The sequence below is a fragment of the Saccopteryx bilineata genome, chromosome 9, assembly GCF_036850765.1.
Source record: "Saccopteryx bilineata isolate mSacBil1 chromosome 9, mSacBil1_pri_phased_curated, whole genome shotgun sequence".
Taxonomy (NCBI): Eukaryota; Metazoa; Chordata; class Mammalia; order Chiroptera; family Emballonuridae; genus Saccopteryx; species Saccopteryx bilineata.
In genome coordinates, this window is record NC_089498.1 from 83,413,511 (window position 1) to 83,436,414 (window position 22,904).

The following is a 22,904-nucleotide window of genomic DNA, read 5'->3' on the forward strand; positions in this document are numbered from 1 at the left end:
TCTGTTTGTGCCCTGACTGGGGATTGAACTGGCAACCTCTGCGCTTTGGGACGATGTTCTAATCAACTGAGCTGTCCAGCCAAGGCTGGTCTTTCATTTCTAGTTGTTGCATAGTATTCCATAAGGAACTGCCACCTAATTTTTCCCACCTCCTCCCTTAGTAATGGATCCTCAGACTGCGTCCAACTCATCACCAGCACAATTAATCTAAGTATCAGATTCCTTGCACTAGACTCTTACGAGCCTGCATAAGGATTCTTTTTTTTTTTACTTTTTTTATTTTTTTTATTTTTTATTTTTTGAAGCTGGAAACGGGGAGGCAGTCAGACTTTCGCATGCGCCCGACTGGGATCCACCCGGCACGCCCACCAGGGGACGACGCTCTGCCCATCTGAGGCGTCGCTCCGTTGTGACCAGAGCCACTCCAGCACCTGAGGCAGAGGCCACGGAGCCATCCCCAGCGCCCAGGCCATCTTTTGCTCCAATGGAGCCTTGGCTGCGGGAGGGGAAGAGAGAGACAGAGAGGAAGGAGAGGGGGAGGGGTGGAGAAGCAGATGGGTGCCTCTCCTGTGTGTCCTGGCCGGGAATCGAACCCGGGACTTCCTCACGCCAGGCTGACGCTCCACCACTGAGCCAACTGGCCAGGGCCCATAAGGATTCTTTATAAGGTATCTCAGGGTTAGAATTGTTGGGCCTGAGGATCTATATGACTAGAGGTGCCAGCGGCTCTCCGTAAGGCCGAGCCAGTCTCTGTTCCCAGCAGCCATACACTAGAGTTTCTCTGCCCCTGTGTGCAAATCCCTCACTAGGACAGAGTAGCAAGTCCTGGATCCCCTTGGTGTTCACAGGAACTCGGAGGCTGGTAGCCACCCTCTTCATACTGTTCTCTCTCCAAACACACTGTTTCGGCTTGACTGTGGCTTCGTTGGGCAGCCACCCAGCACCTGCTATTTCTCCATAGACAGTGGGCACAGGACTCCTTTGCTTTAAGCTAGCTCCTCAATCCCTCTGGGCTGGGGTATGTGGGAGAGTGAGTGGGGCATTCTTTCCGTCCTCACACTGACCCCAGCCCCAGCTAGGAAAAGCTCTTGTCTGGCAGAGACTTCTCTTACTACTCATTCTCTAGCCCTCTGAAGTAGCTTTATAGAACCCTGTGTCAAACCTCTGACTAGTACTCTGAATATACAGGGATTTTCTAGAATGTAAAAATCACTTTTTACTTCTTTGCCTAGTCTAGCTTGCAAGACTATTCACTCTCTAGCTCAGCAAGTCTCAGATCTGGCTACATATTAGAATTAAATGAGAATATTTTAAACATTACTGATTATTGTGGTGTCCCCAAAATAAATTAAACCAGGCTCTCTCAGTGGACCAGTGCTGGGAACCATGCTTTAGAGACTCAAGACAGCCAACTTTGGCAGTTAAAGCTCATGAGTGACTATTTATTTCTAGGTGATAATCTCCCCAGTCCCCAAAGGACATTGACTGATTTAGAATGAATGTCATAGCAGTGATATGTGGGGAGCTGCAGAACAATAATATTAGTATATTTTTAAATATTAGACATTGAATATATACAGTGTGTGCACATACATATGTGAAGGGAATAAGGAAAACTTCCAAGGTGAAAAATCCCCCATCCTGGGAAGCCCCTGAGTGCTTCTCACATTGTAGCCCTCATCCATCCTTCAGATAAGACTCTTATCCTGAATGTTCTGTCCATCATTTCTTTACTTCATTTACTGTTTGTATATTAATCTCCCAAAACTATAGTGTTTAGCTTTGTGGGTTTTTCAATTTAATATATGGAACCATAGTGTATTTATTTTTCAGTTATTTATTTTCAGTTATTAGCTTATTTTGCATTTCATTGAAAAAAAATTTCTCATTGTAGTTTTTCACCTTTGTTGTTTGGTGTTTGTATCACTCTCAAAGCCCATCTTTTGGTGGTGTACTTAACATATTCTAAAGTTAATATATATCTTTACTCTCTTCCTCTTTTTTTTAAGTGAGAAGAAGGGAGATAGAGAAACAGACTCCCTCATGCCCCCAAACTGAGATCTACTCAGCAACCTCCATCTGTGGCTGATGCTTGAATCAACCAAGCTATTTTTAGCACCTGAGGCTGATGCACTTGGACCAACCAAGCTATCCTCAGTGCCTGGGACTGATGCTCAAACCAATTGAGCCACTGGCTGTGAGAGGGGAAAAGAGAGAGAAGGGGAGAAGGAAAGGAAGAGAAGCAGATGGTTTCCTTTCTTGTGTGCTCTGCCCAGGGATCAAACCTAGAACATCCATACACTGGGCTGATATTCTATCCACTGAGCTAACTGGCCAGGGCCTTTACCCTCTTCCTAAATAATTTTTTTTTAAACTTCAATCATCTTTCTCCTGATAAGATGGTTCTGTTTTTTAAACCCTCAAATTATCCATTACCATTATTTTGTAAGTCAATAAACATGTATGTTAAGTTGACCTACAGAATCTATGCTCATCATTCCTCTGGCATCTCAGTTTCTCTGTCCAGGACCATGTTCCTTCTACCTGACATACAGCCTTTAGAATTGCCTTAGTCATCGATTCTCAAAGTTTTTTCTGAAAAATTTTTTTTCTTTTTTGCCATTCTCCTTGAAAGATAGTTTCATTAAGCACAGTTACTTTTCTCTCGGCGCACTGAAAATATTATCCTATTGTCCTCTGGCTTCAGTTGCTGCAACTGGGAAGTCAACCATTAGTTTATTTGTTTCTTCTTTGTAGGTCACCTGCTTTTTCTCTCTGGTTGACAAAATGAGACACTGAGCAGCTTTGTGCAGTTTCACTGTTATGTGTCATTGATAAATTTTCCATGGTTTGTTCTTTAAATATTGTCTCCTCTCCATTCTCCTCTCCTCTTTGTGATTCATATTATACAGGTGTTAGACCTTTCATTTCATCCTTCAGGCCTCCTGAGGCTTTGATTAAACTTCTCTTATGTTAGTTACATTGATGTAACTGTCCCATGGGTCTGTCATTCTTAGTCTTCACTGTGACTCTTCATTCATCCTGTCCCTTCTTCTCACCTTTCACCTTGTTACCACTCCTTACTGCTTGCAGAGTCCCACTTCACACTCCCCTTTGTTGTCTCTACAAAGCCTGTCTTGACTTCTGTAGGCCTCCTTTATCTCCTCCTTCTTGTGTCTTGAACAGCACTCACCGTCCTCTGCATGAGATAGCATGGTGTAGACCAGTGGTTGTCAACCTGGTCCCTACCGCCCACTAGTGGGCGTTCCAGCTTTCATGGTGGGCGGTAGCGGAGCAACCAAAGTATAAATAAAAAGATAGATTTAACTATAGTAAGTTTTATAAAGATTTATTCTGCCAAACAGCGAAAATCCGACATAAAGTACTTGGTAAGTAATTATTATATACTTTAACTTGCTGTAAGTCTGCTTTATAAATTTTATAAAGTAAAGTTACTTCCCTAAAAGAGATACAAAAGTGGGCAATAGGTATAAAAAGGTTGACTACCCCTGGTATAGAGCAAAGAACACTGGGTTTGGAGTCCAAGGACCCGAGTTCAAATTCCGGCTTTACCACTTAATAGCTCTGTGACCTTGCATAAGTCACTTCTTTTGTTGACCTTCAGTTATGTGTCCCTAGTTGTGAACTGATGACTGTAGGGTTATTAGGAACACTAACAAGATGAGGGCCACAGAGTGCCAAGATAGTGTCCAGGGCCGGCTTGGCATAAAGCTTCTCATGTGACCTTCACTGTGTCCTTTTGCATCTCTACCTTAAATGGAAGCCATTTCTGGCAGCCCAGTGGTCCAGCAGCTGGATTCCAATGCTACAGCTTTGGGAACATGGCTGTGAAGTAATTCTTAGATGAGGAAGTTCTCAATAGGTTCACATTCTCCAATTTATACCCATTGATTGCATTTTCCACCCTTGGACATCCTCATATTCTCCTATTTAGGAAACCTCAGTACCTCCCCATTGCCCTCAGAAGTAAGTCTATAGTTTTTCTAATGATGCGGAGAGTGCTCTGGGGCCTGACTTCTGCCTGTCACCGTGTACCTTGCCACCGCCTAGCTGCCACCTTAGTCCCCTCTCTGGCCATAAAGAACTGTGTGCTAATTCCTTCTGCAAACTGCCCTTTTTGCCTCGCTCCTCTGTTTTACCCTTTCTATTCTCAGTCTGCTTGTCACTTCCCTCCCTGGGCTCCAGAGCTGGGCGGGCACCTTCCTTTGATAAACCACAGCAGTGGAGGCCACACCTCCTGTAGCCTTGATTTCTGTCCAGAGTCAGAGGTTTGGAAGGCAGGAAGTATTTCCCTTTCTGTACTAACTTCCAGGTACCCAGCATGGGGCCTGGCTCCTAGAGAGTGCCTAATAAATATTTATTAAAGGAAGTAAAGAAAAAAAAAGGAAACTAAAGGAAAAAGAGAATCCATAGGAAAAAGCTACAGTTTCCATTGTCTAAGGGTGAGAATGGGCTCAGAGAGAATCTGTGGTGGCATTCTCCAGGCATCACTCGAGAACAGCTCTCTGGACCTTTGTCTGGGGAGCTGCATGCCTCAGCCAGCCCTGGTCACGAGCTGAGTGAGAAAGTCCTCAGGAGCCAATGGTGTGCTCCCTCCCCAGCTGGAAGGAGATTGCTGTGTGTTTAGGAGGGACACAGGTGGGATGAGATGGGATATGACTGATGTTTTGTGCCCAGAGTACTTGGCTTGGAGGCGATTGGGTGAGGTGGGGGGAGGGCAGAGATGGGAAGGGCAGAGTGAACGAGGCAGGGAAACATAACAGGCTCTCCTTGCTGGCATCCTACGTGTCCCCCACTGAACCACCAACCAGTTCTCTTGGGAGTTGGGTTTCTGTGAAACGGTCTTTGCCATCCTGAACTATAAGGCTGGCTGTATCACCTTCAGTCTTGGGCCAAATAATTTTTATTTCTAGGTCAGTATCAAAGAAGGGGCAGAATACACAGGACGTACTCTTGAACCACCAGGAGAGTGTCCCCAGAGTGGCCCAGGTTGGGGTCCAGAGACAGTCCCCCTTCAGAGGAAGTCACCCGTAGCAGCCTGGCAACATTATGAGTATTACTGCTACCAGCACAAGGTGGACCCAACACTAGCACATGTATATATGTAGTGTAGCCAATGCAGAACAGTTACATCATATTAGTTAGGCATTATGTTCTCAGGCATTGTGATAAGCACATTAAAGGATTAATATAATGAATTCTCAAACAACCTTATGATGTAGGTAGTATTATCAGTACTGTTTAATAGACGAGGATGTCAAACTGGGTTTTAGAGGGGCTTAAGTAACCTGCCCAAGGACACTTACTGATCAGGTTCCTGAGCTGTGACTTTTGTCCATGTGACTTTGCTCCAAACCACTCCCGAGCATCTCAGGCATTTTGAGGAACAAAGACAAAGGTTTTGGTGTTCATTTTGGTCTTCCAGGAAGCAGAGTACAAGAGATTTATTGGAGGAAATGCCCATGAGGGGTAAAGGGGACACGAAGCAGGAGAAGGTGGGAGAGTCTTCAGACATGGCACAGGTCTGACTCATATGAAAGGAGAGAGGGTGGGAAGGGTGATTGGGAGGAGGAGCCTGGTACTGGAGTGCAGCTCAGAGAAAATGCCCGTCAGGCTGATGGGAAGCCCTGGAGCAAAGACCGCTCCCTGGAGGAGACCCGCATTGGGCAGGAGTGGCAGTGCTGCGCCCCTGTGCTCAGTCAGGGAACCTCCTGTGCTCCGAGCTGGGGGCACACAGCCTAGTATCCTTTGTGTGAGAAGCAGCCTGGGAGAGCTCGCCTCAGTGACAGATCCTGACTCCGCAGTAGCTGCAGGCTGTCAGCTCCCTCTCAGCTCCTTGCAGCAGGTCTGTCCTCAGGGGAGGCCTGAGCAGCGTGCTCTGCAGTGGCCATGGCTCTGTCCTTGAGCTGCTCATGGCCTGCTAACTCATACACTGTGGAGTTTGGGCAGGGGGTTATGCAAGCCCCAAGGTGGGATGTTCTTGCAGCCTCCTGGGATAGAAGCCATTCCTGGGAGGGCTGAGCAGGCTGTATACTGAATAAAGGGGACACGCCAAGGGGCTAGCTGGGAGGAGGAAGGGTTGAAATACAGAAACGTGAGCCATTTTGGTCCAGAGAGGCACCCCTTTCTAATTCAACCACTCTGAGAGACGTCTTTTACTAATTTTCTGTTATACTGTATAAAACTGTATTGTATATGACTGCAGAATTGGAGAAAATTTTGTTCTTTGAACTATAGTGAAGGTTAATGATGTGCCTCTATTAAGAAACTGTTTGTTTACTGGCCATTGGTAGACCGAGGAAGTCTTTTCACTTCTTAAGAGGAAATAGTGTTTTCAGGTGCTCATTTATGGGTAGCAGAGAGATAACGGACAGGAATGATAAGTCATCCTGGTCTTGTCATTAAAGCAGGACTCAGGGCTCTCCATGGGGCCATGCTTGTTGACTTGGATTCATAATCAATAGATGCTATAATTCTGGGCCACCCCTAATTATTTGTAATGAATCCAATTTAGTGTAGCTTATTTTAGAGGAGAGTGTGCTAAACTCAGATCCTGTGAAAACGCTGTCCCCAGGCTGACAGCTGGTTGCTCGGAACCAAGCTGGCCCCTCTGTGGCATGAGGCCAGTGCTAGACAGCCCCTGATGCCCCTCCTTCGTTTGACAGAGGCTGAGGGGTAGGGATATTGGGAAAGGGTGGTGGGGGAAGTTACAAAACCTGCTAACTCATCTTTTTATCTTTTTTAAACCAGGAATTATTAGCCGAGAAGATGCAGAGGACCTCCTTGAGCACATGATGGAAGGAGCATTTCTGGTCCGGGTCAGCGAGAAGATCTGGGGCTACACCCTGTCCTATCGCCTGCAGAAGGGCTTCAAGCACTTTCTTGTGGATGCCTCGGAGGACTTTTACAGCTTCCTGGGAGTGGACCCCAATCGCCACGCCACACTCACTGATCTCATTGATTTCCACAAGGTAGCACTCTGGGAGGTGCTGGTCGGGGTTAAAGCTGGTGGGAACTTGAGCGAAAGGGAGAGCTGAGATACAGGCAGTCTGAGAGGAGGCTGGAGAGTGAGCAGGCAGGGCCACAGGGATGTGGAACATCGAGGTAGCAGAGACCGGAGGTTGTCTAGACCAGGCAATGTCGATCTTCTCTCTGGCCTACCCTCTGACCCTTGTAGGCACTGCAGGAGGGTCCCCAGCCTTCCTCTCCCCTTCAGCACCTGAGTGCTCCTTACTGTCAACACCAGCCTCTGTCTGAGACCTCTGCTCATCCCCAACTCATTCCCAGAAAGACCCCCCCCCCCAGAGGACATTCTAGAAAGGCCACTTGCAGCTTTGTAGAGTTGGCCAAAGCCTACCAAGCCTTCCGTGGTTAGAGAAGCTTTTCTCCTAGAGTTACCATATCTCTTGTTTCAACTACAGCTTTACCACTTAGAATGTGTGTGACCATGGGCAGAATTCCCAGTCTCACTGAGCTTTAGTTTCCCAGCTGGGCAATTGGGCATAAGCAATACTTAGCTCAAATCCTTTGAGCATTCAGCAGGGGAATGTATGTAACTGCACTCTGTGAAGTGGTATGGAAGTTTTCCAGAACTCTCTTTGCTATTTGTTCCCCTGCCATGGACCTCACGTTGAGAAAGATGCTGCCTTCCAAATGGTCTATGTGGAGAGAAGCAATTTCCATGTTCGTGTGGCTGTTGGTGCCAGTAGTAACTGGGAGGAAAGCAAAGGTGGAGCTCGGTGACTTAGAAGGGCAGGACCCAGGGATTCCAAGAGACAGAGTTGTAGCTCAGGGGTCCACTTGAGCTTTGCAGGTGTAGAAAGTTCCAGAGAATTCCTTGACTGTCTCACTGGACTTTTGCTATAACAAGGACTCTTGGCTTTGTATTGCTTTTTCTTCATGGATGTCCCCAGGGCTCAGGGAACAACTCTCAGCCTGACCTTATAAGTAAAGTACATAGAAGAATCACCCATTTACAAATACCTAGACACGTGGACGAGAGTACTGCCTGGGAAACTAGACTAACCAGGATGGAGGCAGGCTTCTGCTTGTATTGGGAAAAGCTTCTTAACAAGCACAGGGAAGAGAAAGGAATAGGTGTGTGGATGTTGGCGCCTTCTCTGTGTCAGGCGCTCTGCGTGTGGCTCTGCATCCATGTTCTCATTTACTCTTCACCATTGCTCTGTGAGGCAGGCACCCATATCAGGAAGGGGAGTGTGAGTGACCTGTCTGAGTTTTCATGGCCAGCCCAGCTGGGTCTAGGAGTTAAGCCTTGGGCTATGCGCTTCTAACGATTATGCATTTCCCACGAATCCACCTGGCTGGCTTGTGTTGTCCAATGTAGGCTGCTCTGAGCAGTGATGCGTTCTGTGTCCTTGGAAGCATTCAAGCAAAGGGTAAATGTCCATCTCTCTGAGATGCTGGGGGCAGGTTCCTGAATAGGAAGGCTAAGCCAGATGTCTTTGAAGGTGTTAGGTGTTTTGTCTCCCCAGAGTGTAAGGTTTAAGACTGCTGATTGAATTTCTAACACTAAAAAGAGAGCTTCCTCTATGGCACTGTGGAGACCTGGTAGCCAGTTTTTAAGTTAAAATTTTAATTACACAATTGATTTATGATTACAGTCTAAAAAAATCAAATATAATACTAAGTGTAAGTATTGTTCATTTCAAATCCCAGTTTCCATTTTCCCCCCTGAGTTATCAGTTTGCATGTACTGATCTAAGTATTTCCTGGGCAGGAACATAGAGACTTATGTACATAAGGAAATATATAATTAAAAAATATATTTTCACATAAATTGGGTAATCCTTTAACAATAAGTCAGCAATTTGATTTTAAACATGCTTATTATATCATAGAATATAGTTTTTTAAAAGTGTGGTTCTTGGAATGAGGCTGCCAAGTTTTAAATGCCCACTTCATTATTGTATGTTTGGGCAACTACTCAAACTCTTGTGCCTTATTTCCTTCTCAATATGATGGGTTTAATAATAACACTCATTTTTAAGGTCACTTTGAAGTTTCAATGACATACCACTGTCAGGTACTAAAACAATCTAGATGACATTTTTAAGTGAGCAGGACACTGGCTGTTATTGAGGTATATCTACAACAACATGTGTATTGCATCCTTGTAACAATCTGTGGTGTTTCATGGAATGGATGTATATTACAATTTAGTTACCCATCCTCCTTTTGATGTGACACAGCCTTTTGAGCTTCCTGGTTTTCACCATCACAAACCCCTGCAGAGACTTGCTTGTATATGTTACTCTGGGCACACGTGGGAGTATTTCTTTCTTTTTTTTCATAAATTTTTATTAATGTTAATGGGGTGACATCAATAAATCAGGGTACATATATTCAAAGAAAACATGTCCAGGTTATCTTGTCATTCAATTATGTTGCATACCCATCACCCAAAGTCAGATTGTCCTCTGTCACCTCTATCTAGTTTTCTTTGTGCCCCTCCCCCTCCCTCTTCCCCTCTCCCTTCTACCCTCCCATGCCCCCCCTCCCCCCCACCCCCAGTAACCACCACACTCTTCTCCATGTCTCTTTGTCTCGTTTTTATGTCCCACCAATGTATTGAATCATGTAGTTCTTGTTTTTTTCTGATTTACTTATTTCACTCCGTATAATGTTATCAAGATCCCACCATTTTGTTGTAAATGATCTGATGTCATCATTTCTTATGGCTGAGTAGTATTCCATAGTGTATATGTGCCACATCTTCTTTATCCAGTCTTCTATAGAAGGGCTTTTTGGTTGTTTCCACGTCTTGGCCACTGTGAACAATGTTGCAATGAACATGGGGCTACATATGTCTTTACGTATCAATGTTTCTGAGTTTTGGGGGTATATACCCAGTAGAGGGATTGCTGGGTCATAAGGTAGTTCTAATTTCAGTTTTTTGAGGAACCACCATACTTTCTTCCATAATGGTTGTACTAATTTACATTCCCACCAACAGTGAATGAGGGTTCCTTTTTCTCCACAGCCTCTCCAGCATTTGCTATTACCTGTCTTGTTGATTATAGCGAATCTAACAGGGGTGAGGTGGTATCTCATTGTAGTTTTGATTTGCATTTCTCTAATAACTAATTAGAGATGAGCATCTTTTCATATATCTGTTGGGTATTTGTATTTCTTCCTGGGAGAAGTGTCTGTTCATGTCCTCTTCCCATTTTTTATTGGATTGTTTGTTTGTTTGTTGTTGAGTTTTATGAGTTCTTTGTATATTTTGTATATTTTGTATATTAGGCTCTTATCTGAGCTATTGTTTGAAAATATCATTTCCCATTTAGTTGGTTGTCTGTTTATTTTGTTGTCAGTTTCTCTTGCTGAGCAAAAACTTTTTAGTCTGATGTAGTCCCATTAATTTATCTTTGCCTTCACTTCTCTTGCCTTTGGGGTTAAATTCATAAAATATTCTTTAAAACCCAGGTCCATGAGTTTAGTACCCATGTCTTCTTCGATGTACTTTATTGTTTCAGGTCTTATATTTAGGTCTTTGATCCATTTTGAATTAATTTTAGTACAAGAGGATAAGCTGTAGTCGAGTTTCATTCTTTTGTATGTGGCTTTCCAGTTTTCCCAGCACCATTTGTTGAAGAGGCATTCTTTTCCCATTGTGTGTTGTTTGGCCCCTTTATCAAAAATTATTTGACCATATATATGTGGTTTTATTTCTGGACTTTCTATTCTGTTCCATTGGTCTGAATGTCTATTTTTCTGCCAATACCATGCTGTTTTGATTGTCGTGGCCCTATAATATAGTTTGAAGTCACGTATTGTAATGCCTCCAGCTTCATTCTTTTTCCTTAGGACTGCTTTGGCTATTCGGGTTTTTTTATAGTTCCATATAAATCTGATGATTTTTTGTTCTATTTCTTTAAAAATGTCATAGGAATTTTGATGGAAATTGCATTAAATTTATAAATTGCATTGAGTAATATGACCATCTTGATTATATTTATTCTTCCTATCCACGAACAAGGAGTATTTTTCCATCTCATTGTATCTTTTTCGATTTCCCTTAACAATGCTTTGTAGTTTTCGTTATATAGGTCCTTACATTCTTTGTTATGTTTATTCCTAGGTATTTTTTTTTGTTATTGTTGCAATTGTGAAGGGGATTGTTTTTTTGAGTTTGTTTTCTAATATTTCATTGTTAGCATATAGAAAGGCTATGGACTTTTGTACGTTTATTTTGTATCCTGTGACCTTACTGTATTGGTTTATTGTTTCTAGTAATCTTTTTGTGGAATCCTTCGGGTTTTCGATGTATAGGATCATATCATCTGCAAAAAGTGATAGCTTTACTTCTTCTTTTCCGATATGGGTGCCTTTTATTTCTTTGTCTTGTCTGATTGCTCTGGCCAGAACTTCTAGCACCACGTTAAATGAGAGTGGAGAGAGTGGACAACCCTGTCTTGTTCCTGATTTAAGATGAAAAGTCCTCAGTTTTATGCCATTTAATATGATGTTGGCTGATGGTTTATCATATATGGCTTTTATCATGTTGAGATATTTTCCTTCTATACCCATTTTGTTGAGAGTCTTAAACATAAAGTTGTGTTGTATTTTATCGAATGCCTTTTCTGCATCTATTAATAAGATCATGTAGTTTTTGTTCTTTGTTTTGTTGATATGGTGTATTACATTAACCGTTTTACGTATGTTGAACCATCCTTGAGATTCTGGGATGAATCCCACTGGATCATGATGTATTATTTTTTAAATATGTTGTTGTATTCAATTTGCCAGTATTTTGTTTAGTATTTTAGCATCTGTATTCATTAGAGATATTGGTCTGTAGTTATCTTTTTTTGTGCCGTCCTTGCCAGGTTTCGGTATGAGGGTTATGTTGGCCTTGTAAAATGTGTTTGGAAGTATTGCTTCTTCTTCAATTTTTTGGAAGACTTTAAGTAGAATAGGAACCAAGTCTTCTTTGAATGTTTGATAGAATTCCCTAGTGTAACTGTCTGGGCCTGGACTTTTATTTTTGGGGATGTTTTTAATAGTTTTTTCTATTTCCTACCTGATAATTGTTCTGTTTAGGCTTTCTGCTTCTTCATGACTCAGTAAGTAAGGTTGTATTGTTCTAGGAATTTATCCATTTCTTCTAGATTGTTGAATTTGGTGGCATATAGTTTTTCATAGTATTCTACAATAATTCTTTGTATGTCTATGATGTCTGTGGTGATTTCTCCTCTTTCATTTTGGATTTTGTTTATATGAGTCCTTTCTCTTTTTTCCTCGGTGAGTCTTGCCAAGTGTTTGTCAATTTTGTTGATCTTTTCAAAGAACCAGCTCCTTGTTTTATTAATTTTTTTCTATAGTTTTTCTGTTCTCTATATCATTTATTTCTGCTCTGATTTTTATTATTTCCTTTTTTTGGCTGGTTTTGGGTTGTGTTTGTTCTTCTATTTCTAGTTCCTTAAGGTGTGAAGTTAAGTGGTTCACTTGGGCTCTCTCTTGTTTGTCCATATAGGTCTGAAGTGATATGAACTTCCCTCTTATTATTGCTTTTGCTGCATCCCAGAGATTCTGATATGTTGTATTGTCACTTTCATTTGTCTGTATATATCTTTTGATCTCTGCATTTATTTCTTCTTTGACCCATTCATTTTTTTAAAACTATGTTGTTTAGTTTCCACATTTTTGCGGAGTTTTTCCTTCTTTTTTGCAGTTAAATTCTAGTTTCAAGACTTGATGATCAGAAAATATGCTTGGTACAATTTCAATTTTTTTGAATTTGCTGATGTTATTTTTGTGGCCCAACATATGGTCAATTCTTGAGAATGTTCCATGTACACTAGAGAAAAATGTATACTCTGTCGCTTTGGGATGAAGTGTCCTGTAGATGTCTATCATATCCAGGTGCTCTAGTGTTTCATTTAAGGCCAATATATCTTTATTGATTCTCTGTTTGGATGATTGATCTAGAGCCGCCAGCAGTATATTGAGGTCTCCAAGTATGATTGTATTTTTTCAGTTTTTGTTTTTAGGTCAATAAGTAGCTGTCTTATATATTTTGGTGCTCCTTGGTTTGGTGCATATATATTAAGGATTGTTATGTCTTCTTGATTCAATGTCCCCTTTATCATTATGAAATGACCATTTTTGTCTCTGAGTACTTTTTCTGTCTTGTAGTCAGCATTATTAGATATGAGTATTGCTACACCTGCTTCTTTTTGGATGTTATTTGCTTGGAGTATTGTTTTCCAGCCTTTCACTTTGAATTTGTTTTTATCCTTGTTGCTTAAATGTGTTTCTTGTAGGCAGCATACAGTTGGATTTTCTTTTTTAATCCATTCTGCTACCCTGTGTCTTTTTATTGGTAAGTTTAATCCATTTACATTTAGTGTAATTATTGACACTTGTGGGTTCCCTACTGCCATTTTATAAATTGCTTTCTGTTAGTTTTGGATCTTGTTTGATTCTTCTCTTTTGTTTTTCTCTCATTTGTTTTTGTTTGTTTGTGTTCCATACTTCTTTCCTCTGTTGGTACCTTTTTTAAGTCTTGTGCTTCTGTGGTGGTCTTTTCAGGGGTGGTTACCATTAAGTAATGAAAAGGGTATCTACCATATTCATTGTAGTATTCTATCTTATGAGTGTTTCTGCACTTCATCGTCCTTTGCTACTGTTCATTTCCATCCTCTCCCCCCCCTTTTACTTTTTTGCTTTTGTTGTCACAGTTTAAATTTGGTTTTATTATGTTCTTGGTGGAGATTTTACTTGTGGTTTTGTTTTGTTTTGTTCTTTGAATCTGGTTGGAAAACCCTCTTTAATATTTCCTGGAGTTGGGGTTTTCTGATGATAAATTCCCTCATCTTTTCTGTATTTGTGAACGTTTTTATTTCTCCTTTGTACTTGAAGGATAGCTTTGATGGGTATAGTATTCTTGGCTGAAAGTTCCTCTTTCAGGGCTTTAAATATTGGGGTCTGCTCTCTTCTAGCTTGTAGAGTTTATGCTGAAAAAATCTGATGATAATCTAATCAGCCTTCCTTTATATGTTGTATTCTTCTTTTCCTTGGCTGCCTTGAGAATTTTTTCTTTGTCGTTGGTTTGTGCCATTTTCATTATGATGTGCCTTGGAGTAGGTTTGTTGGGGTTAAGAAAATTTGGTGTTCTGTTTGCTTATTGAATTTGAGGCTTTAGTTCTTTCCACAGGCTTGGGAAGTTCTCGTCTATTATTTGTTTGAATATATTCTCCATTCCATTTTCTCTTTCTTTTCCCTCTGATATACCTATTATTCTTGTGTTATTTTTTTTGATGGAGTCAGCAATTCCTATAGGGCTTTCTCATTTTTTAAAATTTTTGAGTCTCTCTCTTTTTTTCTCTGTTGTGCCTGAAGTTGCTTGTCTTCTGTGTCACTAATCCTGCCTTCTATCTGGCCTGTTCTATTAGCTAAGCTTGTTACCTCGTTTTTCAGCTCGTGAATTGAATTTTTCATGTCCGTTTGATTTGTTTTTATAGTTTCAATTTCCTTGGTGATAATATTCCTTGTGTTCGTTGTTTTCTGAGCTCCCTAAATTGCCTTTCTGTGTTTTCCTTTATATCTCTGAGTATTTTTAGGATTTCTATTTTAAAGTCTCTGTCGTTTAGCTCTAAGGTTTCCAATATATTAAATTTTTTCTCCATAGATTTTTCCACATCTATCTGTGTTACTTCTCTATGTTTTGTATCCATGATATTTGATTTCCTTCTCCTTAATGGCATCTGAGGGTGGTCTTCTTGATAGCACTTATGAGAATTAATAAAGACTAAAAAGTAAAAAAAAAAAGTAAAAAAATGGAAAAAAATTTGGAAAAAACCCCACAATAATTATTTATTATTTTCCTCCCATTTTCTTTCTTCTCTTCCCCTCCTCTCCCCTCCTCCTTAGGAATATATCATAATGAACTGGAATTATATTATGCTAAATGGAACAAAAACTGCCTATAATGGAGGCCCTGAGTTGGGGGAAAGTGTTCAAAAGACAAAAAAGGAAGTAGGGACCCACAAAATGCAAAAAAGGAAAAAATTTGGGTCAAGTATAAAATTATTTGTTTGTAAGTGATGGTCGACTAAGAGATATAATGAGAGGGATAAGAGGGAAACAGAAGAAAGGGGGAAAAAAAGAAAAACTATTGTATTAAGTGGAGCAAAGACTGAATAGAATGGAGATCTTGGATTGGGAGGAATGCTAATGAGTTAAAAAGCAAAGTAAAAAGCACCCAAAATGCCACACACACACACACACACACACACAAAAGAAAAACTTGAGTCCCAAATTAAATAATTTGTTTGTGATTGAGGATTGAATGAGATGAAAAGTAAAAGGAGAAAAGAAGAATCTAATAGAAAGGGAGAAATAAGAAAAAGGGGAAAAGGAAAGGAAGAAAAAAAAAACAAAAAAGAGAGAGAGTTAAGGGTTTTGGAGTGTAACCCTCATGGAGAGTAAGAAAGAAGAAAAGAAATAAAATGTAACACTTATGGGTAGTGTAGTTCAAGAAAAGAAAAGAGTAAGACAGGCAGAGAATAAAAGGACCAAAGTGGAGGAAATAGAAATAATAATAGCAAAGGCAAGAAGATGAAAGAAACAAAAAAATAGTGGAACAAATTATAAAGTCTGTGGATTTTTCTTGATTTTGAAAGGTTAACTTCTTTTTCCTTTTTCTTTCCTCTCCCTCTTCCTGGTCGGTGACTTTGTACCCCAGGCTCTGCCCCTGTGGCATGCTTAGGTAGGGATTTGCAGTTGATGAGACTCTATGGCAATGTCATATATTTGGCTTCAGTCTCGTTGGTAGTCAAGGCTTGTTAGCATTTACAGGCTCCAACAATGAGAGAGTCTGTTTTCCCAGAGCCTTTCTCCTAGTCTCTCCTTCCTGAATTAGCAGCCTGATGATCCAGCTATGAGGCTGCCGCTGCCTCTGCCTGGGGAGTAGGAGGCTCAAAAAGCTGGCAAATCCCCACTCTATCCCCACTCAATGCAAGGCTCTGGTAAGGCTCTGACAGTCAGAGCTGCCAGCGTAATCAGGCAGGGCTGGGAGCTAATTGCTCTCAAGGCGACTTTCTATGAGCCTCCAGGCCTGTTCAGCATGCCTAGCACTCTGTGGGACCACTCTCCCAAGGCTTTCTGCACTTTGTAACCTGTTTTGGCTGGGAAGAAGATGCCCTAGTCGCTGTTTGCAGTACAGGAGGTCTTAACATCTGCCAAGTCCCTCTTTTTAGCATATATCCTTGAGGATGAAAGCTCTGCCAATCAGAAGTTGCCCCCACCCTTTTAGCAAGAGGCACTAAAAAATATCACGCCTCTTGTCTTAGATCGCTGAACTAAGAGAGATCTTGTCAATTAGAGCCACGTAGGTCAGTTGGGAGGTGAGTAGCCTGTGGATTAAGCTAATTTCAGTGATTGGATCTGCTGATCTGCTGCAGAAAGGACTGCAAGCTGCCCGCGCACCCCTCCCCTGATGCTTGATTGTTAGCTTGAATGGCTGGTTGAGGCGCCCCGCCCACCCAGAGAAGGTAGGGCGTGGGGAAGTTCGCTTTGGCGCACTCCCCATGTGCCGCTGGCAGCTGCTGCTTGTTGCACAGGCGGTTGCTCGCGGCACGCGGGCGTTTGCTTGCGTGGGCTGATTCACCACAGGCACACTCTTTCCTCGGCTTGAATGAACGTCCATGCCACAGCCTAGCTTCCTCTACACCCTTAGCTCCCCCCAACTCTCAGTTCCAAGTGAAAGCAGCCTTTGCTCAGGTTAGTGAGGAAGGCAGAGTGTTTCTTTCTCCGATTTATTTCCTTTAGGTTTGATTATATATTTAGTCAATTTTTCGCACGACCCTACCTTCGCCTTCAGTGTGTAGAACTCCCAGATGCTCTAAGGATAGATATTTCTATCTCTGGTTGATGAACTTGTTGAGATTTTGGGGAGATTTGTCGGTCGCAGTCCTCACGGCGCCATTTCTCTGACATCACTCCGGGAGTATTTCTTGGAGATGGATCCCTTGAACAGGGATTGCTGGGTAGAAGACTATGTACATTTTTAATTTGAACATATCTGACAGATTGCCCTCCAAAAATGTAGTGCCAGTTCACGCTCCTGCCAAAATGCTATACGGCTGCTGTTCCCTCACGCTGCTGCCGGCACTGGGGCATATACCTCCATCAGCTGGGCAGACACTGAATCTTACTGTGGTTTCACTTGCATTTCTCTTATCACCACTGAGGCTGAAGCTCTGTTCATATGTATAATGGCCACTTGAATTTCTTCTGTGAATTGTCTGTTCATATCCTTTGCTCATTTTTTTTCTTAGATGCCTCTTTCTTATTGCTGTGTCAGTTCTTCCAGCAATTACATGCTCTTTGGTTATGTCCATTCTCCTCTTTGGTTCTTCCATTAAAAATTGCCCTGTAATTTAAGTGGGCATCCTCTTCATTTCCAGATAGTCTTTTTTTTTTTTGTTTGTTTGTTTGTTTTTGTATTTTTCTGAAGCTGGAAATGGGGAGAGACAGTCAGACACGCTCCCGCATGCGCCTGACCGGGATCCACCCGGCACGCCCACCAGGGGGTGATGCTCTGCCCACCAGGGGGCGATGCTCTGCCCCTCCGGGGCGTCGCTCTGTTGTGACCAGAGCCACTCCAGCGCCTGGGGCAGAGGCCAAGGAGCCATCCTCAGTGCCCGGGCCACCTTTGCTCTAATGGAGCCTCGGCTGCAGGAGGGGAAGAGAGAGACAGAGAGGAAGAAGAGGGAGTGGGGTGAAGAAGCCGATGGGCACTTCTCCTGTGTGCCCTGGCCGGAAATCAAACCCAGGACTCCTGCATGCCAGGCCGACACTCTACCACTGAGCCAACCGGCCAGGGTCTGTTTGTTTGTTTTTAATAATAGCCCATTCTTGTTTCATGGATGATTTATCTTCTCATTCCACTATGGAGATTAATATATATCTCTAAAAGTCTCTTTCTATTTGTTTTATACACTTGATTTTTTTTTTTAGGGGGGGAGATCGGTTCCTGTTGTTGAGATTGGCACCTTTCTTTCATGGTTGTGATTTTCCATAAATATTTATAAATTTTGAGCTAGGAGGTGATCTTTCAACTGTGAATTTCTTGCTTGTCCAACAGTGGATACAGTTCCTTAGTTTCCTTCTCAGTATGATGGGTTTAATAATAGCACTCATCTTTTAGGGTCACAGTGAAGTTTCAATATAATATCACTGTCGAGTACTAAAACAATCTCTAGATTGACATTTTTAAGTTTTCAGGACATTGGCTGTTATTGACTATTTCCCAAATCCAGTTACATTATTCTGTCAGGGTTTGAGTTGATAGTGAATAAATAGTTCATCTTTTGGGGATGGGAGTGTCTGAACTTTGTGACCTCCCAAGGAACCGTGTGCTTCCCCTTACTGTCTGCCAGCCTGAGACAAAGACCTCTGCTCTCTGGGGGTCTCTGACCTGCCCTGCTGATATCCACTAACCCTCACATGAACTCCTCTGAAAAATATCATCCTGTATATCTTTTGGTTTTCAAGTATTCCTCAGCATTTTTGCTTTGTTGATGGCCTTTCTTACTTTCCCATACTTTTATAAATTTATTTGTCTTCAAAAGCAGATTTTTCTCCCTGAGATTTATAAAAATTTGAGGAGGAGGCAGATACATATTCTTAGTTCTTATAAGATTATTTCCCTTTCTTGATTATAATGATTTTTTTTTAGGAGGAAATTATCACTGTTTCAGGAGGAGAGTTGCTGCAGGAACCCTGTGGACAGAGGCACAGCCCACCAGACTACCATCTGTTGTTTGAATGAATTTTGCCCCCTATCCAATTGGACTCCTTTGATCATCCTATTTTTTGAACTAAAGAACTTCTCGGCTTAAATCCTTCTGGTCTTCTGGAAGAATCACCACCATCCAGAGAATTAAATAGATTAGTATGTCTGAAGAGATATGAAATATATGGCATGTGTTGTACTGGTCCTGGTCCCAATGCTCAGGATGGAAATGGCTAATAATGGATGCAAATCTTTTATGAAGAGTTTAGCTGTGACCTCAGAAGATGAAGCCTATTTGTTACAGCTGCTCTGAACTTAGCTCCTAGAGCCCACAGGTTGTTTTATAATCCAAAAGAACTCCAGTACCGAACTCTGCATTTCACACATGGTGTCCATTCAATAAATGTTTGTTGAATGAATGTATGCCTTCTGAAAGTTTTCAGCATGAATCCATGATTTCTAGTATGTTATTTCTTACACACCACTGTTCATAAAGTCATGAGAGATTATAGAAGAAATACTGTAAATGGAAAACATAGACGCTGCATCTTTTTTTTTTTTTTTGTATTTTTCCAAAGCCAGAAACAGGGAGGCAGTCAGACAGACTCCTGCATGCGCCCGACCGGGATCCACCCGGCACACCCACCAGGGGGCGATGCTCTGCCCATCCAGGGCGTCACTCTGTTGTGACCAGAGCCATTCTAGCACCTGAGGCAGAGGCCACAGAGCCATCCTCAGTGCCCGGGCCAACTTTGCTCCAATGGAGCCTCGGCTGCGGGAGGGGAAGAGAGAGACAGAAAGGAAGGAGAGGGGGAGGGGTGGAGAAGCAGATGGGCACTTCTTCTGTGTGCCCTGGCTGGAAATCGAACCCAGGACTCCTGCATGCCAGGCCGACGCTCTACCACTGAGCCAACCGGCCAGGGCCGACGGCTGCATCTTTACTAATGTTCCCCATCACCCTCATTGACATTCTCATTGGAATTATGAAAGCCCCTGGGTCCCGGCTTCTAGACTGGTACTGCTCTGTCTTCCTTACTTGTCTCTTCTTCTGCCATACCTCCTCTGTCTGGAATCATATCTTGGCTCTCGTGGTAATACTGAAGAAGTGGTTGTATGTATTCCTATAGATGAGCCCCAAATCTAGGGTGAATTATAATTTAAGAATGGCTTGTAGGCATCTGGTCAGGTTGCTCAAATGATTCCCCCTGCCTACATAGTTCATGGATTTTTGATTCTACTGTCCACTTAAGTTGAGTATATTCTTCCTGTTAAGAAGAAAACTCTCCCAGTAATTTCTCAGTAACTCTCAGAGATGACCCATGTTTCACACTCAGGGACATATATATATATAGAGAGAGAGAGAGAGCATTGTGTTTGGTGAGAGTAAAAAGATGAATGGCCTCTGTGGAAGTCAATGACTTGGTTTACCTTACTTGATGGTTGTATCAAACATCTCTTTCGTTCTACTTAACCTCTTTCCTTATCTGTTCCTTATATCCTCAACCTCTTGTTTCAACCCCAGTCGCCACCACTGAAACGAATTTTATGTGGGCTCTGCACTTCCCCACTGTGTCTATCAGCTTCACGTGAGCATAAGCCACGATACTCTGCCACATGTGGTGATCTGGGCCTCTCATTTGCTGTCGCTGCAAAGGCATAAGACACTGTGCAACCAAGAAGGATGAACCTTTTATCAAGGGGAGACAGTGGCTGATACATCAGTTCTTCCCCCTTTCTTCTCTTGAAGGGAGTTTTCTGAGAGGTGGTACTTAACACAACCTCTTAGTAGACAGTCCTGCAGGATCAAGCAACTAGTCATAATGAACCCAAGTGGTGGTCAGATCAGTATCACATCCCCGTGTTTGCTCTTCCTCCTTCTCTGCCTCACTCCTCTTTCTCTGTCTTCTGCTCCCCTGGGATCAAACTGCAGAGTAAAGTAGCAGCATATCATCATTTACCATAGGCTATGCCTTCCGGGGAAGCCAGGGTAAGTACCCACCACACAAATATGTTTAATAAACTCAATTTTGCAGTCTGTCTCCATGGCTTCCCTCCTATCTGCCCATCTCACAAGACCCCTGAATGGATATATGCAGTGATGAAGGGGACCTGCTTTCTGAACTCCAAAGTGCTTTCAAATACCATAACTGATATTATTAAAATTACCTTCTTCCTATTGGACTCAGAGGAAACAAATTTTAGCTTTGGCTACGCTACTTACTCACTCACTGACTTTGTTTGAGTCATTTAACCACACTAAAACTCAGTGTAACTGAGAAGAGAATTTTCTCTATGGCCATCACTGAGTTTTTTGACAGATCAGTTCAATGATAAATATGAAATCTCTGTGCAACTGAAAGGAATTGCTAACAGCAACCATGACAACAGCAACAATTATTTTGTGTTTAGCAGTGCTGTGTCAAGGGGATAGGATGTGATGATTTTCCAGGTGCTAGAATAAAGTTTTAATTCCAAGAAGTAGCAGCAGCTTTGCAAGCAGACCAAGATGGCCTGAGAATGTGAGTCCCTGAGCTGTTTTTTCTGTCACCCTAATTAATATGTGATAGCTAACAGCTGAGGCTTCCATGCCTAACACATTTATTTCATTTTATTTTGGGCTTGCATTTTCTGCACATCTCGTATATTTTAGGTTTTACCTGGCCTTAAAGTAAATATCTTGTCAGTTGTCCTGCAAATGAAATTACTGTCTGGAAAACTGCAATTTCATCTTGAGAATTTTATTATGCTAATAAATGTCAGGATTCTCAAATAAAAGGAATTGCCTCTCCCCCCCAGCCTTACAAATATAATAATAATAATAAAAAACAGCTACAGGACTCAGCAAAGGAAAAATTTACAATCTATAACTAGTGAGAGAAGTTGTAAAAAACACTACACAAGCTGATGAAAAATAAATTTCAAGGGATGAAAGAGAAGTTTCTTTGGGTGCAGCTTCAGAGAGCTCCTTGAGTGGTGGAGCTGGGGCCCTGTGCTCTTGGGCATGGGAGCGATCTTGGGAGCACAGGCTAAGGGATGCTGCCGAGAGGGGACCGTTAGAGGAGACACGTGGACATGACAACCTGGGCGCCTGGGGACTGTGTCCCCTTTTGTGTCCTTGAACCCTTCATTATCCTCAGTACTAAGTTTAGAGACAGAAAGACCTTTGTTCTGTGACCCCAACTGTTTGGGCCACAGTTTCTTCTGTGAATTAGGGTAGACAGTGCCTGTCTCAGGGTGGCTGAGACAATGACACAATGTGAGATGTAGTGATATAAATGACAAATATTATTTCAGCGTGTGTATGAAGTCTCACAACCATGCTGAGGGAGATGATGATCTCATCTCCATCTTGCGCATGGGGAAACTGAGGCACAGAGAAGTTCAGAACTTTCTCAGGGCCACTTCTTTGCGTTATGTCACTGAGACTCATGAGTCTGGCTTTGTTCGGAGTCTGCTAGGCCTCAGGCCAGTCCTTCTCAAACTGGAATGTGCAGATCAAACACAAGGTGATGTTCTTGAAACACAGATTCTCCTTCCATGGATGTCGAGCAGGCTTGAGTTCTGTATTCTAACAAGCTCCCAGTGCTGCTGATGCTGCCAGACTGTCGACCAGTGGTCACTGCAGGCCAAATTCAGCCTGCTGCCTGTGTTTCTGAGAGCTCAGGGTGGTTTTTACACTTTGAAATAATTGGAAGAAATTAAAAAGAAGAATAATATTTTATGACCTGTGAAAATTATATTACATTCAAATTTCAGTGTTCATAAATAAAGTTTTATTGAAATACATCCATGCTCATCTGTTTGTGTAGTATCTTTGGCTATAACCTCAAAAGTCTAAAATACTTAATATCTGGCTTTTTACAGGAAAAGTTGGCTGACTCCAGCTTTAGATTATTGTGCATAAATTGGGGATTATTTTGCTTCCTTTCTCTGACTTTTAAAAATCCAGTCTGAGGAAAGATTCTAACACCATCCTTTGTGCTTTAGAGACACCTAAATAAACACGTGACCTTTTCTAGTAGTGTTCTCATTTTACATTTGACTCTCAGCTCATCTCTCGTCACCAAAAAAGGAGGCTTGTTCCTTTCCTTGGTTAAAGGATCTTAACCAAATGTAAGCA

General features: G+C 42.1%; 1 protein-coding gene across 1 annotated transcript in view; it reads left to right on the forward strand.

Annotated features, from left to right (window-relative positions):
• SH2D4B (SH2 domain containing 4B) overlaps nt 1-19,149 on the forward strand; it is a 119,649-nt gene extending 100,500 nt beyond the window's left edge. Inside the window, exons 8-9 of the mRNA XM_066242741.1 lie at nt 6,772-6,992; nt 18,728-19,149. Of these exons, the coding sequence (XP_066098838.1) occupies nt 6,772-6,992; nt 18,728-18,820 (314 nt within the window). The 3' untranslated portion in view covers nt 18,821-19,149. The remainder of the gene's footprint in view (nt 1-6,771; nt 6,993-18,727) is intronic.
• Nucleotides 19,150-22,904: the final 3,755 nt, after the last annotated feature.